Source organism: Octopus bimaculoides, chromosome 2 (assembly GCF_046866305.1).
Source record: "Octopus bimaculoides isolate indiv1 chromosome 2, ASM4686630v1, whole genome shotgun sequence".
Classification (NCBI taxonomy): Eukaryota; Metazoa; Mollusca; class Cephalopoda; order Octopoda; family Octopodidae; genus Octopus; species Octopus bimaculoides.
In genome coordinates, this window is record NC_142929.1 from 5347374 (window position 1) to 5364596 (window position 17223).

General features: G+C 37.5%; 1 protein-coding gene and 1 long non-coding RNA gene across 5 annotated transcripts in view; one reads left to right on the plus strand and one right to left on the minus strand.

Moving 5' to 3' along the window:
• LOC106868901 (uncharacterized) overlaps positions 1-14104 on the plus strand; it is a 65609-nt gene extending 51505 nt beyond the window's left edge. The window contains exons 3-5 of the long non-coding RNA XR_001409352.3: positions 8174-8235; positions 9806-10245; positions 11902-14104. This is a non-coding gene — a long non-coding RNA (uncharacterized LOC106868901). The remainder of the gene's footprint in view (positions 1-8173; positions 8236-9805; positions 10246-11901) is intronic.
• LOC106868896 (H(+)/Cl(-) exchange transporter 7) overlaps positions 7609-17223 on the minus strand; it is a 111130-nt gene continuing 101515 nt past the window's right edge. For all 4 annotated transcript variants that reach the window (XM_089340517.1, XM_052975410.2, XM_014914358.3 and 1 more), the window contains 2 exons: positions 11967-12047; positions 7609-11234 (listed from right to left, as the gene is read on the minus strand). In XM_089340517.1, the coding sequence (XP_089196643.1) occupies positions 11184-11234; positions 11967-12047 (132 nt within the window). In that variant the 3' untranslated portion in view covers positions 7609-11183. The remainder of the gene's footprint in view (positions 11235-11966; positions 12048-17223) is intronic.

Sequence of the window (17223 nt, forward strand, 5' to 3'; positions counted from 1 at the left end):
TGCTTGTCTCGTGGTGTAAGTAAGCAAAACTGTTCTATTGTAATTATAGGAAATGATTTTAAAGATAACACTAAAATTATCAATTCAAGGGAAAAATAAGATGTAAACTTTGTTATGAGGAGAAGCAAAAAAAAAAAAACTTTTAAGAGTAAAAATTAAGATAAAATAAATAAAAGTAGCGATAATGTATGTTGAATCTTGGATAAGATATATCTCTCTAATTGGTTTGGTAAAATATTTACCACACTCATTTCATGGATGGATTGTTTCTAATAATAAGGCAAATTTAATCACTGGAGCACTTTACTCTACCTTACTTTAACTCTAAGTGGCTCAACTCGTAAACACTAATTTCTTTGGAGCAAGCTTTGCTAGCATATCAAAAGTTTATTGTTTCAAATTCATAGCTTTCTCAATCATCATCATCATCATTATCGTTTAATGTCTGTTTTCCATGCTGGCAAGGGTTGAACAGTTTGAGGTCTGGAGAGCCAGCAGTTGCACCAGGCTCCAATCTGATCTGGCAATGTTTCTACTGCTGGATGCCCTTCCTAACGCCAACCACTCCAAGAGTGTAGCGGGTGCTTTTTACGTGCCACCAGTACAGGAGCCAGTCAGATGGCACTGGCATCAGCCACGTTCGGATGGTGCTTTTTACGTGCCACAGCTGGGGTGGCATTGATCACATTCGGATGGTGCTTTTTATGTTGCACTGGCATGGGGAGCCAGTCAGGCAGCTCTGGCAGCGGCCCACACATGAATGGTGCTTATTGCATGCCACCAGCACTGGTTACATCTACAACTACAATTTCCATTTGATTTGATTTACTTGACTCAATAGTTCTCGTCAAGCATGGCATGTTGCCTGACCGTTTGAAGGTACTTTTTAAATGGGCTGGTTATGTAACACTGGTGTAGGCTACAGCTGTGATCTCACTTTCCTTGCCTGGTCTTCTCAGTCACAGCATATCTCCAGAGGTCTCAGTCTTTCGTCATTGCCCCTGTGAGACCCAACATTCGAAGGTCATGCTTCACCACCTCATCCCATGTCTTCCTCGGTCTCCCTCTTCCACAGGTTCCAATATTTTTTTAAAAAATTCATTAAGAAAAATAAACTAATCCGTGTCTCTCTGGATCTTCCCTAAGATAATCATTTGAGTTCAGTAGAATTAGTGTTCAGCTTGAATTGTTCCAAGTTGGTGGAGAGAAAACATGAGTAGGACAGTAAAATAAAAATAATACGAGGCCTTGGTTGTGGTGTAAAAGGTTCTGGTGCCATCAAGAAGCAAGATTTGAACAGAAATTCTGATATCAGCTGACTCGTTTTTTGATTAATATCATTATTTTCCTATCCTGAGGAAAATCTCTTCATATGGGAAAGATTTGGCACATTTAATAGAACCAATTTAAGATACACCATCGATGTCCTACAAAGGACCAGGCTTTATCTGATGAGCTTATTCACAACTGGTTTCAACAGAGGAGGGCTCTTTTATCTATAACACTTGTTTCAGTCACTAGACTGAGGCCATGCTAGGGCACTACCTTGAAGAATTTTTAGTCGAATGAGTTGACCCCAGTACTTTGTTTTTAAGCCTGGTACTTATTCCATCAGTCTCTTTTGCTGAACTGCTAAGTTATGGGGATGTAAACACACCAACACTGGTTGTCAAGTGGTGGTGAGGTACAAACACAGACACACACACATATGTATATACACATGTACATGATGGGCTTTTTTCAGTTTCCATCTATCAAATCTATTCACAAGGCTTTAGTCAGCCCAAGACTATAGCAGAAGACACTTGCCCAAGATGTCATGCAGTGGGACTGAACCCGGAACCATGTGGTTGGGGAGTAAACTCCATGCCTCACAGCCACACTTTTACTTGTATGTGGAGGATGGTTTTAAGATGACTTTGTAGTACTTGCAGACCATGTAAACTCATAAAGTACCTCAATTAAGCCCTCAAAGAAACTTCTAAGTAGTCAATTAACTTGCTAGAAATAACAGGAAAATGACCCTCAGCTTACACTCTACCATATTGAAAACAGATAACGTAGTATGAGGTATGCAATGCTCAGGCAGATGAGGTGTTCATGGTAGGAATGTCTTTTGTCATGAAGTAGACTCCATTAGGGTTTATTTGGAGCAAAACGACAGAGCATGTCAAGTGAGTCGCATGATGTACTGAGGACAGAGGCAAGGGTCAGAACATCGGAACCAACTGAATGGGTTTGGTATGAGAAAGGACACTATTATGGGATGAGACATTCATAACTGACACACAATAACTGCAGAAACTTGGACGAAAGAACCGGTCCATGTAATGCTTATTGTTAATAGAATAAGTGAAACCAGTTGTGACATTAGCTTAATATGGCTACCTTTCTTGAAAGATAAATATAAATTATCTTAAGCTGTAGCATAAACTGTACATGAATATCTGTGGCCAGAAGATAAGAATTTTATTATATTAGTTTAGAAATAAACATTCTTAGAGATAATACATTTCTAAATCTCTCTGAGAGATTTAGAAATATATTATTTCTATTTTCAAAAATCAGTGAATGTATTTCACTTGAAATATATTTTCAAAGGCAGATGGGCATCGACAGATAGCAAGCCACGCCCTTTTGTTGTTTTTTGAGTTCTGGGCGAGATTTTTTTTGTGCGGGGGCTGCTGGAGGTCGAGTTCCCCTAGACCCGCATGTGCTGGGGCTGGAGATGATAGGGTGGAATGAGGAAAAGATAACCAAGTATTGTGGTATGATAGGGGAGGAGGGGTGAAATATAGGGGTGACCCTGCCAGGGGAGGAGGGATGGAGAGCAGGACGGTTGTGTTCAGAACATTTTCGAATGTAAATGGGAGAATAAAGTTGTAATTTTATTCATTTCACATTCATCCTTTCATGTGTTTTTTTTTTATTCCCGCATGTCTTTGTATGTCCCCTCTGTAATTAGGCCTTGTGCCTGCAATAAAGAATTAAGCTAGCAAACCATGCTACTCCAGACTGATGATGAGCAATGACTCTGAAACTAGTCTCTGGATGCTGGGTGGAGGTGTTTATCTTCCCCCTTTGTAAACATAAAGACACAGGAAATATGTCAAGGCTGACAGGAAGCAGTGCTTCCTAGGGCTAAATAACAGTAGCATTCTTCCCTTTCATGGGACAGTCACATTAAGTGGACAACAAACAATCGCTTTAAAGATTCTTAGTTTAGATTTCAGTCTAGTGTTTTGTGCACATTCAAGAATGAAATACCCAATAACAATCAGAGATCAAACTGAAAATATTGATCACTGACATTGGTACAATTTGGAGAGGACATAGTTTCAGTGACCAGGACTTATTTTATCAACTGCAAATGGATGAAAGGTGCATATTACTTTTGTAAGATTTGGACTTAATGTGGAGGGCAGTAAGTATATACTACCAGTCTATTAAACTAATGATTTTGACAGTCCACTGCCATTAAAGAAAGAAAAAAAAATGTTTAACCTCTAAATATAAGGTTTAATAACATGAAAATTTTTTGCTTATTTCTTAACTTTTCTAGAATTTTCAGTTAAGATGAAATTACGTTGGTACCAGAATAATTGTTCGAACATTGGGCCTCACTGAGGCGATGACTTCTGACCGAGACCTTTGGAAATACACTGTGCGCGAGAAGACCCGGCAAGCGAAGTGAGACCAAAATCTAAGGCCCAGCCAGCCCACTTATGCGTACCTTCCTTCCTTCATTGGACACTAAATTCCACTTGTGAAGACCTGTTGAGGCAAGTGAAATCGAAATCGAGTTGCCAGCGCCCCCAGACTGGCTCGTGTGCGGGCGACACATGAAATCTTTCGAGCGGGATCGTTGCCAGTGCCCCTGGACTGGCTCATGTGCGGGCGACACATATCTTTTCGTGCGAGATCGTTGCCGGTGACACATGAGGTTTTTCGAGCGAGGTCGTTGCCGGTGCCCCTGGACTGGCTCATGTGCGGGAGACACATGAAATCTTTCGAGCGAGATCGTTGCCGGTGCCCCTGGGCCGGCTTGCGGGTGACACATGAGGTTTTTCGAGCGAGGTCGTTGCCGGTGCCCCTGGACTGGCTCATGTGCAGGTGACACATGAAATTTTTTTGAGCAGGGTCGTTGGCAGTGCCCCTGGACTGGCTCATGTGCGGGCAACACATGAATCTTTCGAGCGGGATCGTTGCCAGTGCCCCTGGACTGGCTCATGTGCGGGCGACACATGAAATTTTTTCGAGCAGGGTCGTTGGCAGTGCCCCTGGACTGGCTCATGTGCGGGTGACACATGATATCTTTTGTGCGAGTGACACATGAGGTTTTTCGAGCGAGATCGTTGCCGGTGCCCCTGGACTGGCTCTTGTGCGGGTGGCACATAAAAGACACCATTTCGAGCGTGGCCGTTTTCGTGCGGGTGACACGTAAAAGCACCCACTACACTCTCTGAGTGGTTGGCATTAGGAAGGGCATCCAGCTGTAGAAACTCTGCCAAATTAGATTGGAGCCTGGTGTTGCCATCCGGTTTCACCAGTCCTCAGTCAAATCGTCCAACCCATGCTAGCATGGAAGGCGGACGTTAAACGATGATGATGATGATGAAGATGATATTAAGTTTAGAAAAAAAAAAATCATTTTTATGTGTTAAAATAAACATTATGCTTACATTAGCTCTTTCAAAGTTCACCATCCATAGAGAGAATCCTGGAATTCATTATAATGAAATCCAGCTCAATACATGGTAAATGTCTCAAGTTGCAATTGAATATATTCTTCAGCTATGAAAGATTCAGCCATGAAGGTTATACCAAACTCTGTCATTTTATGATTTCTGAATTTAGTTATGCGACAAAATTTGTTGTAATCCTTAATAATAATAATTTATATTGAATTCTTAACTACAAACATCATCATCATCATCATCATTTAATGTCCATTTTCCTTGCTGGCATGGGTTGGATGGTTTGACAGGAGCTGGGCAAAGCTGGGAACTACACCACGTTCCATTGTCTGCTTTGGCACGGACAATGGAACAATTTTCATAAATATGTATTAACCTTTGCATTGACCTTTTAACCAGAAAATATGACACTTTTATTCCAGTCGCTGTGTCAGCTGAAGCAATGGATAATAAAATGTTCTGTCCAGAAATGAGATACCGATGTCAGATTTGAAGCGACTACCGATAATAAACTAGTAGCTAGATCCCTTAGCTGTTGCACTTCAACTCTAATCACACTCATAATCAATAGTCTCATAATCTTCTGAAGTTTTCAGTTACTTGCAAACTGTCGCTTTTCATAAAGTGATTCATGGAAGTATATCTGTAGTTTCCAACTGACATCTGCAAAACCATGAGAAGGGAGCTCAGCACTTCAACGCAATTACACTACTGTGTAAGGCAGCAAGCTAGGAGATTCATTAGCATGCCAGACACAATGGTTAGTGACATTTTGTCTGTTTTTATGTTCTAAGTTCAAATTTTACCCCACCAACCCATGACCTTTCTTCAGTTTGAACCTGAAAATGGGTGAAGCAGATATTTTCTTAAACATGGTGACATGAATTGGAAATGTGTTATTTATTGAAACCTGATAGCCATATGAGGTGTAGTCAAAGAGAATCAGACCTTTGGCCAGAAAACAAGTAATATTAAAAAACACACCATTTTGGTTTAGTCTCCTTTAAAGTATTTGCCTTTGGGGTCTACACACTTCTGCCAGCGTTCCTGGGAACATTTCTGGAAATCACTTTTTGGGATTCTGTAGAGCTGTGCCATCAAATTTTGCTTAATGTCCTTTGTTGACTCAAATCTTCTCCCTTTCAGTGTTTGTCTTTAGCTTTGGGAATAGCCAAGCCACACGGAGCCAAGTCTGGGCAGTAGGAATCCCGATGAACAAAGTGGTGTGTTTTGCTTGTCGAGGAATGCTTGGACAACATGGGCGGAATGAACTAACTGAACTGACCCATGGCTGATTCCATCTTCGGCAACAATCTCCTCAATAGTCACACGATGGTCTTCATAGACTATTCCTTGAACCTTTGCAATCATTTCACCGTTTCTGCTAGTCAATGGTCTGCCATAATGTGACTCACTGTCCACTGAGGTGTGGTCATCTTTGAACCGGTTGTACCACTCATTTATTTGTGTTTTCCCATACCATCATCTCCAAAGACCTTCTGAATCTTTTCAATAGTCTGGACTTACGTATCACCAAGTTTTTGATAGAATATCTTTGATCAATGTGTTCGGTCATCTTGACACGAAAAGAAAAATTGCACAGCACACTCTTCACGTCTGTACTCAACGCGTCACTGCAGGTGAATGGTGCACCCTACAGGCACAAAAATTTTGAGGCATGCTCAGGAAGGACGCGGTCACCTAAAACCCGTGTGGATTTTGCTCACGCATTATTATTTTGTGCAAAAATATCAAGGTCAGATACTTTTCGACTACACTTTGCATATTAAATTATTTTAAGACTTTACAATGTCAAACTGATGTAATGCTCTGATCAGATTCCTGAGATTGGGAAGAAAGTTTTGAGAACAGACAGTACTACACTGGGATTATTTCTTTTCTTCTTCTTGGTCAATATTCAATGAGAGAACATTCTCATTGAAACTCCAAAGAATAGACACTTCTGGGAATTCAAAAGACTGTCAAGCATACTTATATTTTCCCAATTGGACCAGAAGCTGTAATCTAATTTATTCAAGATAATTCTCCAAATCCATTTGCATAAGATATCTTCAACTTTGTTTAAGAAACCATATTTCTGCAGCATTGATAAGCTATGGCACTTGTTTGTTGATGATCCAAGTCAGACTACCATTTTGTAAGAATAGATTCTATATATACCCCACAGACTCTTTTCCTCATTCTTATTGATAATTGCTTATGTGACAGTAAATCTTTGATGTCACTGGAAGCTGCCTTCACTTGTCTAATCCTTTTATCATTTTTTTTCCCATCCGATGTAATGATGCTTCCCAAATATCTAACTCTAATGACTTGTTTCAAGGTTGTTCCATTAATTCTTATGCTGCAAATTGGTGGTACTTTCTCTGATTTTCATCTTTTACTTGTTTCAGTCATTAGGCTGCGGCCATGCTGGAGCACCACCTTAAGCTGAATGAATCGACCCCAGGACTTATTCTATCGGTCTCTTTTGCTGAACCACTAAGTTATGGGGTCATAGATACACCAACATTGGTGGGGAAACATATACACACACACACACACACATATATATAATATACATACGACAGGCTTCTTTCAGTTTGTCTACCAAATCCACTCACAAGGCTTTGGCCAGCCTGAGGCACAAGACACTTGCCCAAGGTGCCATGCAATGGGACTGAACCCAGAGCCATTTTTTTTGGTAAGCAAGCTACTTGCCACACAGCCTAATCATGCATTATCTCATAGCTTTGCGATTTCAATGATGTAATTGTTCTATTTTTAGAATGACATTGTAGGACAGGCCAGATCTGGCTGGTTTTTAAAAATAAACCAAGTAGAATATTTAGACTGGATAAGACTGGTTTGAATGCTGAAGGGATATAGGAGAAAGGGTAGAAAACAAGAATTGTAAGAAAATAAAGATTGACTTTATTCAAAGTATTCTTCAGGTAATTATGAACAAATTAAATCAAAACGAGTTTATAAATTTGGTGTCAGTTACAAATAAAATGGAACATTTGAGTATTGGAACATTCACTTACCGAAAAAGGAACCACTGCTTTTTTTTTTTTTTAATACTCTTTCAGAATTATTTTCTCTGATTTATAAAATATGCATACATTGCCAAACTAGGGAATTATCATGCAAAAAACTCTTTTTAAAAAAAAAAAAAAAAAAAATGGTAAAAGAATTAGTTTTGTTGAGAAAGACAAACTAAATCATACAGAATTAGGATTCTTGCATCACTAATATATTGGGAACATTGAAATCTGTTTTACACCAAATTTCTGGCAATAATGTCCATTAATTCACTGAAAGCCTTCCTTTAAATCTAGTTTGGCTTTGTAAAATATTCAGAGAATATTCTCAGTTAGAATATGAAAAAGTTCATGTGATCAATGATGTGTTAATCAATCATTGAAATTCTTTTTTATTAAGCATGTAAGTAATAAACATGTTTTTTTTTTAAGCTATCGAGGTCATGAAAAAGCAATGGTGTTCATTTAATCAACTGAAGATAAAGCATTATGAGGTAAATATCAGATTTTTTTTTTCTTTTAGTAAAAAAAAGTTTTTTTTTTTTTTTAAAATAAACAAAACTTTTAAGTGAAATCAAATAAATGAAAATAAATTTTTAAATTAAAAACCTAACCATGATAGGAATGCAATAACATTTGAAAACAAAACTAAAAAGTCTCAGACAAATTTGTTCTATTTTATGATACATTTTGGAAGAATTTGTGAAAGTTTTTGTCATGGAATTTCAGAACATGCATGTCAATGTCCTATTCAGAATGTTGTCGTCATTATCATGGCCTTGTGCCTAAATCAGTAGTAGTATGGGGGCATGTGCTGTAACAACTAGTCACTGCATCCACCATTTGTTAGTGATTCCCTACACCTGACAGGTAACACCATTGCACCACTCAAGCACCACCCCTGCAACCCATGGTTCCGTTTTGGGTAGTCATTGCCGGTGAAGGTTTTACGAAGTCAGAGTGAAAATCCTACATTAACTCCTTTCAGTCAAATTTTATGACACACTCCTTTCAAGGATGATAAAATATATGCTAAGCAAGAACAGGAGTTGCTATCATCAACTGTCCCCTCACCCAGAATATTGAGCCTTATTCCCAGGTTATAAATCCTGATTATTACTAAGGCAACAAAATGGCAGAACCATTAGCACACTGGACAAAATGCTCAGCAGCATTTCTTTCAGCTTTATGATCTGAGTTCAAATTCCAACAAGGCCAGCCTTGCTTTTTATCCTTTTAGGGTTCTTAAAATAACTACTAGTTGAGCACTGGGGAGTGACGTAATTAACTAACCACCCTCCCACAAAATTTCAGGCCTTGTGCTTAGAGTAGAAAATAATTATTACAATTATCCTCATATTTTCAAGTGTTGATATATAAGCACCAGTCGGGTATTAGAGACAATTTAACCTACTCTGTCCAGCATGCAATTTTTCAATCCTGTACCAATGCTGGAAATCATTGAGTGAGAGAGCAGAGCATGCCATCAAAGTGACCCTGGGGTAAAATATACGAAGCCCAGTATACCCATCACAACTACCTGTCTGATAGGGGTGCATCACAGTCACATACCAAAATAAACAGTGCATGACCTTGCAGGTGGGGCTCAGGTCGAGTAGCCCACCCTGCTCAAAATGTCCCTGAATAAGGTTTGTTTTAAGGATGATAAACAAAACACCCATGTTTCCAGAGGTGAATTATTCAAACCTCAAAGAATTCCTCTCAACACATGGCTATGATGCTCGTGATCAGAGATGCACATACTATTATCATCATCACCACCACTATCATTATTAAGGGCAATGAATTGGTAGAGTTATTAGTGTGAGACAAAATGGCTTGTGGTATTTGCTCTGGCTCCTCAGCTCTGAGTTCAAATCTGGCTACTGTCAACTTTACCTTTTATTCTTTCAGTGTTTATAGGTAGAACACTAGTCAAGTACCCAAGTTTTTGATCTTGTATGTTTATACTAAAAACAATAATCATTATTGACTTTAAATTGTTAGAAAGTGCTTCACAGCATTTAACGGTTATTTATATTGTTTTATTCTTTTATGTTTCAGCTCCAAGGCTGTGGCCATGCTGAGGCACTGCCAGTATTCTTTAAAAAATAGAAACATGGAAAAAAATATAAATAATTCTTTCTAATTTTGGTACAAGGCCAAATATGAAAGGGAGAAGGAAGTTGATTACATGGTACTTTCATTCATTGACCCTGAAAAAATGAATATCAGAGTTAACCTCGGTGACATTTGAACTCTGAGCATAATGGGTTGGAAGAAATGCCACCAAACATTTTGTCACACTAATGGTTCTATCAGTTCACCATCTTTAATAATAAATTTTTCAGATTGGCAGAAAAAAAAAAAAAAAAAAAAAGAAAAAAATCAATTTCTAGAGAACTATAGATGACTGAATTAACCTCCATGTACTTTTGGTTCTTCTGCAAACCCACGAGGGATTCAAGGAAATCGTGTTCAAGTTATTTGTTGTGAAAGATAAGGTAAGTGCCATTAAAAGTCAAAATAATATTATTCTAAACTAGTTTCTTGGAAACGAATATTAAATTTTTACACCACAAAGAATTCCCAGCAAATGGTTGTGCTGAATCACATTACAACTTCAGAATGATTTCAATTTACGATGCAGAGGGATGATTCTAAATACCATTTGGCGTTTAGTTTGATGCAGAGCAGTGCAGCCATTTCTATCACCCGATGAAAAAGAATGAAAAGTTCCTTGCATAAAAAATTCAAATCATTTGTGCATCACTTTCAAAACTTATTTCATTGAGGTAATTATGGATGTCTACATGTGTGTGCTTTTTTTTAATATATATACATATAAATCTCTCACACAAACTACTTATGCACTCACAATACATTCATGAATCTCTCTCTCACTCTGTATATATATATATATATTTGCATGTATTATATACATATATGCTTGTGTGTGTGTGTATGCTTTATACATATATATGCTTGTGTGTATATCATCATTGTCATCATTTAACGTCCACTGATGATGATGTGTGCGTACATATATATCCTGGGCCAACGATTGTAACATTTTGGCTGTTCTTCATAGATTTGTTAATATTTCAGGATAAAAGTTTAATGCTTAGATTCAGTGGCACCACAAATTCCTCCAGTCTCACTTTGATTTCGTTTTGTTTTCTCACTTTGCATAAGGCTTGATATAATTACATCAAGTAAAACATATACTGTACATGATTACCAGTGAACCATTTTGAAAAGGTGCGAAGCAAGTTTATGGCAGACTCCATAGGAATCAAAGTCACAAAATTCCCATTCATGCTGGAATGAATGTAGCAAGACTGTCCATTTTAAAATATAAATATCCATCACCAGGAAGAAAAACTTATTTTGTGTTTTATTCAAAGTTGTAATAAATTGTTTTTGCATGCTTTCTTTCTCCTCATTTGTCTGCAAATCTGGCAAGATCTTTGCGTGTCACAATGCCACACACCTGAAACACAAAGGAAAAGAATATTCAGTTATCAGAAACCGCAATGCTTCATCATCATCGTCATTTGACTGGGGGACTGGCAAGCCAGTAAGGCTGTGCCAGGCTCCAATCTGATCTGGCGAGGTTTCTACAGATGGATACCCATGCTAACACTGACCACTCCGAGAGTGTAGCGGGTGCTTTTTACGTGCCAGCGGCACAGAAGCCAGTCAGGGGGCACTTGCATCGACCCCATTCCGATGGTGCTTTTTATGTGCCACCGGCACAGGAGATGTTCGCTAAAATAGTGATATCACAAATTGCCTGCAGTAGTTTAAGATCCAACATTGGGCATGTTTTTTACTTTTCTTTTTTAATCCATCTGATATCAAACTGTAAGTTTGAGTACTAAAAAAAAAACAAGGAAATCTACTATCGTAAATTATTCAATTGAATAAATTGCAAAGATTTTTTAAAATACATTTATTATGAAACTTGTTTAAATATAGAGAAATGGTAAGCTCCACATATGGACATTCCATCACACAGCTTGAGTCTTTGTTGCACCATTTTATTTCTCTTATTCCTAATCTTTGTGGATTTCAGACCTTCCCTAATAGTTGGTCTGGAATGTTCACTACTAACAACTAAATGCTACATGAATTTTTTTTTTCTTTTTTCTATGTAGAAATTATAAAGGCAAAAAAAGAGAAAGATTTGTAGGGCATTTAATTTGATAAGAAGTAAGCTTACCTGATGTTCAGAATTTATAACTGTAACATGCCGCAAGCCTAATGCCCGAAACAGCCGGAAGATTCGTGAGTATGTTGCACGCTGGAAGTGAGGAATGAAATAAGAGACATTTAGTAACAAATTAAAACCAAATTGGCTTTAGTATCAAAATTCGTAATATTAATTATGGGAGAAGAACTGCATAATATGGTAAAGGAAAGGCGAGGAGAGAGAGAAAAGAATGTTTAGCAGAAGGGAATATTGAAATGGTGAGAGGTGGAAGAAGGTAATGCTATAATGTTATATGGTCAGGTGGTTGGTTGAAGAGAGAGGAGGCAAAAAAGACAAAACCAGAAAAGTGTTTACTGGAGAGAAAATGAGAACAGTGAGAGGAGAAAGGGAACGTTACAGACATACAAGAACTGTAGTAGCCATTAAAGTGGTGGTGGGGGGGTGTCATCTGTAGGGATATTCCTTAATGAAGTTGGAGACAGAAGAATATGGTTTTTTTTACTCAACTATTTTTTTTACAAAATATTCATGCACTTTAGAGTAATTAATTGTCGTCTGCTAAACGAACATTTCATATTTGTTTACCTATAGTACAGTGGTTCCCAACTCTTTTATATAAATGAGTTTTCCCATAGACCCCTTTTAATATGCTTAACCTTATGTATGTGTGTATGTGTGTGGGACGTGCTGTCTGGGTAGGCAAGGTGGGCAGTGCCTACCCTGAATAAAATAGATCAATAGTAATATTTTCCTTTTATGACAAAATATGCCCCTAAGTCAATAAAATTATGAAGGTTACTCTGATTACTATGCATAAAATGCAAAATGTTTTTTGTTTTTTTTTGTAGATTAGGTAGGCATAATTCGCCCCTGGCCTTTCAATCTCAGTATTAAAGCTACACAGGGTATTGCTGTAGTACACATGCTGCGTACATTCCTACAACAATGTTTTTTTTATGCGCTAAAAAGGCAGAAGTAATTCTGCCTCCAACTCAGTCGTACGCCTTGTGTTCCATCCCATAAACGTCACCAGCTGAGTGATTACCAACGGCACATGCCTGAGATATATTTATATATAGGTTATGAGAGGTAATGGTGTCAAGAAGACCCAAAGGTGTCAGGTAATGCCGAGTAAGTGCTATGGACAGACTATAGTTAAGCTCAAGGTTTAGCGATTATGTCAATGAGGAGTCCAACATGGGTCATATATTAGCATGTGTATATATAAAAAAATTTACAGAATGAGATAAAGAATCCAAGGCTGTGAAAGATATCAGAGCATTTATAAAGAGAAGGTCTTACAGCTGTTTCCGAGATATTATATATATCCCTTCATCAGAGACAGTGCGAGAAAATGGTTACGCTATAGTTATTATAAAGTAGATATGAAATCTGTGTGTGTATGTATGTATATATATATATGATGATGATGATATATATATATATACACACACATAAAATTTTGAATTTAGTTCATGGATCCCCAGTACTACCTTTGCAGACCCCAGGTTGGGAACCACTGATCTACAACATTACTGGCAGCTCTGTATGTAACTCAGTAACTATGAAATAAAAGGGAAGACATAAAATTTAGATTATTTATGAGACAATTGACTGATAAACTATGGAAGGAAATGAAAGACATAATCTATTGAAGAACAACAATTATATTATTTGTGAGACAAAGATTTGATAAATATTCTAAATTAAGTACAGAAATAGGCACAGGCATGGCTGTGTAGTAAGAAGTTTGCTTCTCAATTACATGGTTCTGGGTTCAGTCTCACTGCATGGCACCTTTGGCAAGTATCTTCTACACTAGCCATGGGCCAACCTAAGCCTTGTGAGTCGATTTGGTAGACGGAAACTGAAAGAAGCCTGTTTGTGTGTGTGTATATATATATATATATATATATATATATGTGGGCATCTTTGTGTGTGTTTATTTCCAGTCACCACTTGACAAACCTGTGCTGGTTTGTTTACAATCCTGTAAGTTAGTAGTTCAGCAAAAGAGATCAATAGAATAAGTATCAGGATTTAAAAAAGAAGTACAGCAGTCAATTCACTTGAATAAAATTCCCAAGGGCAATGCCGCAGCATGGCCACAGTCTAATGACTGAACCAGATCCACTCCCAAGGCTTTGGTCTGTCCGAGGCTGTAGTAAAAGACACCTGCCAAGGTGCCACACAGTGGGACTGAACCCACAACTATGTGGTTGGGAAGCAATCTTCTTACCACACATGTATGTATATGTGGGTATGTAAATATGTGTTTACAAGTATAGTGCAAGATTTGCAGATGTTTTTTTGCATGAAGGTTGCAGATATTTTTGTCTGCATGTCTATAGGTTTACACACACACACGCATACACAATTACATACATATACACATAAGGTGTATTAATAGACATAAATACGCATCTTTTTACACTTGCACATAAAAAGAGAGAGAAATGTGATGATGAAATGAGACAGCATCATCTAAAATTCTACAAAATATTCAAGAATTGTGTTCTTTACAAACTCATGCTCAATCATTGAATAATTTCTTTTTCTGTGTATTTTAAATTATACATTTGTTTTCATTAACTAAACTTTGTTAAATTGTGAATGAGAACAGTTGAGAAAGCTCTGATCATTTAAGTTGCTTAACTTGTCAGAAATAGCAGCAAAAATCTTCATCAGACCACACCTTATCTTAAAAGGGAAAGGATACATTAGAATTACTCTAGCTGAGAAAAAATGTGGGTCTCCTTTAATCAGAGCTGATCTGGGGCTTAACAGCAACAAACATTCTTTTCTACTCTAGGCACAAGGCCTGAAATTTTTGGGGAGGGGACCAGTTGATTAGATCGACCCCACTACACAACCAGTACTTAATTTATCAACCCTGAAAGGTAAAGTTGACCTCGGCGGAATTTGAACTCAGAACATAAAGACAGATAAAATACCGTGAAGCATTTCGCCTGGTGTGCTAATGATTCTGCCAGCCTGCTGCCACAACAACAAACATTACCTGGAAAATAATGTGACCGGGTCCCAAACAATAAATGACCGATTACAGATGGTCACTCATGATTGGACAACAATAAGATCAGAGGGAGGTTAATAGTACAGGTGACATTACAAAACTAATTGTAATAATAGTGATATAGTAGCTGCAGTTGTAAAGTTGGTATGTCAGTAGTGGTGGTGGTGGTAGTTGTTTAAACCAGATCTACTCTGAATTAGCTAATCTATGATCAACAGCAGTCCATCCATGACCATCTCATCGTCACATTTTTAGAAACAGTTTATTTAGAACATAGAGCAATGGTTCTCAACAAGGGTCCATATAAAATTTCAGTGGGAGGGGGGTCCACATAAGTTAGTAATTTGGGGACATACAGTAGTATATTAAGGGCTCACCAAAACATTTTACTTTTCATGTATTTATTGTAAGATACAGGTTTTGTTCTCTAATGTTTTACATAGTTTAACCTACGTGAGTGAATGTGTGAAAAGTAAAAAGGAATTTTGAAAGAAATGTCTATGAAACTAGTTTTTGAACATCAAATGGTTACGGGGGTTCGTCAGAATAAAACAGTAATCAAAGGTGTTCATAGGTAAAAAAAAAATGGTTGAGATCCACTGACATAAAGGAAGTTATGGTATGGTTGCTATTTTTAGCAGGTTGAGCAACCACTTAAAGGTCTCACATTTGTTTGCTGTGGTGGTGGCAGTAGTTGAGATAAGGGAAGTGTTGGCAGGGTACACAGTGAAGGTTACAGTAGAGGAATCAAATGGGGATGGTGGCAAAGATGCTGATGATAGTAATAAAAGAGACAATGGTAATGCTAGTGGGAGTAGCACCAACCAATGACAAGGATAAGGATAATGGTAAAAGTTAATGGGGGAAGTGATGACCGTGTGATTTTATTGGGGACAGCAACAAATGGTTGTAGAGGTGACTATCAAATGAGAGAAGACCCATGTATAGCAGGGATGATAAAGAGAAGGCAAAGATGGTATTTAGTGATTAATGTCAGCAGTGGTGGCCATGGCGATAGTGAAAGAAAAAAAATTTTTAATGAAGTGAAATGGCAGTGGAGACTGAATGAAAAATAAAAAGACCAAAAGAAAGAAAAAAAAAAACTTGGCAGTTACATTTCATTCATGATGTCTTATCAAATATATTTGCATTTCATTCATCAAAAAAAGAATTTAAGAATGAAAAAAAAAAAAAAATCAGAAGGGGATTGAATAACTAAAACTGCTTTCTAACACAAAAGAATTACTTAATGAAGAGATGTAGAAATCTGTTTCCCTCAGCTTACAACAGCAATCTAGTGCACAGACATTCCATCACACAAGACGGCATCTTACAAGCTATTTTCAACTGATATTGATAATGCAATTCAACATCAGTGCAAAGGTATGATTGCGTGTATGCGTATATATGTGTGTGTGTGTGTGTGTGTGAGTCATCGAATCTGTTAGTGTTGCACCAAAGTTATTGATCTTTTACGCCTACACTGTGAAGATGTACTGTGTTCCAGTGGGAACATCTTTCAGACTGTGGTAGTGTAGATGAACACACACACACACACACACACGTTCAGCTTGAAAAAAAAAGCAAAAGAGAATATATGTGTGTGTGCACATACATACACATATGTATGTATATGTGGGTATATAAATATGTGTTTACTAATATAGTGCAAGATTTGCAGATTTTTTTTGCATGAAGGTTGCAGATATTTTTGTCTGCATGTCTATAGGTTTACACACGCATACACAATTACATACATATACACATAAGGTGTATTAATAGACATATAAATACGCATCTTTTTACACTTGCACATAAAAATATTTGTCTGTTCACACTTGATTTATAGTTCTATCTTTTGGCTAGTTTGGGGCTGCCAAAGCAAAACAAGGTCTCTTGTCTAATAAGGTTAAATTCACTATGGTTATATATATCAGAGCAAAATTTAGAGCAGTTATAAAAATATTGATTTTTACTAAATTATGAAATCTCTGGACTTTACTTCTACTACTACCACTGCCACCTGTGAAGTCATGGTGTTGATGCCTTTCTCTAATACATTAAGTGATATAATAGAATCGGTGAAGTGATTCCAACAGTATATCAAAACTGAGTCACAACTTCAGTTCCCATGGTACACGTCACGTGAACTTTTAAATAACTAATTCTTGTATTCTCTTTTACTCTCTTTTACTTGTTTCAGTCATTTGACTGTAGCCATGCTGGAGCACC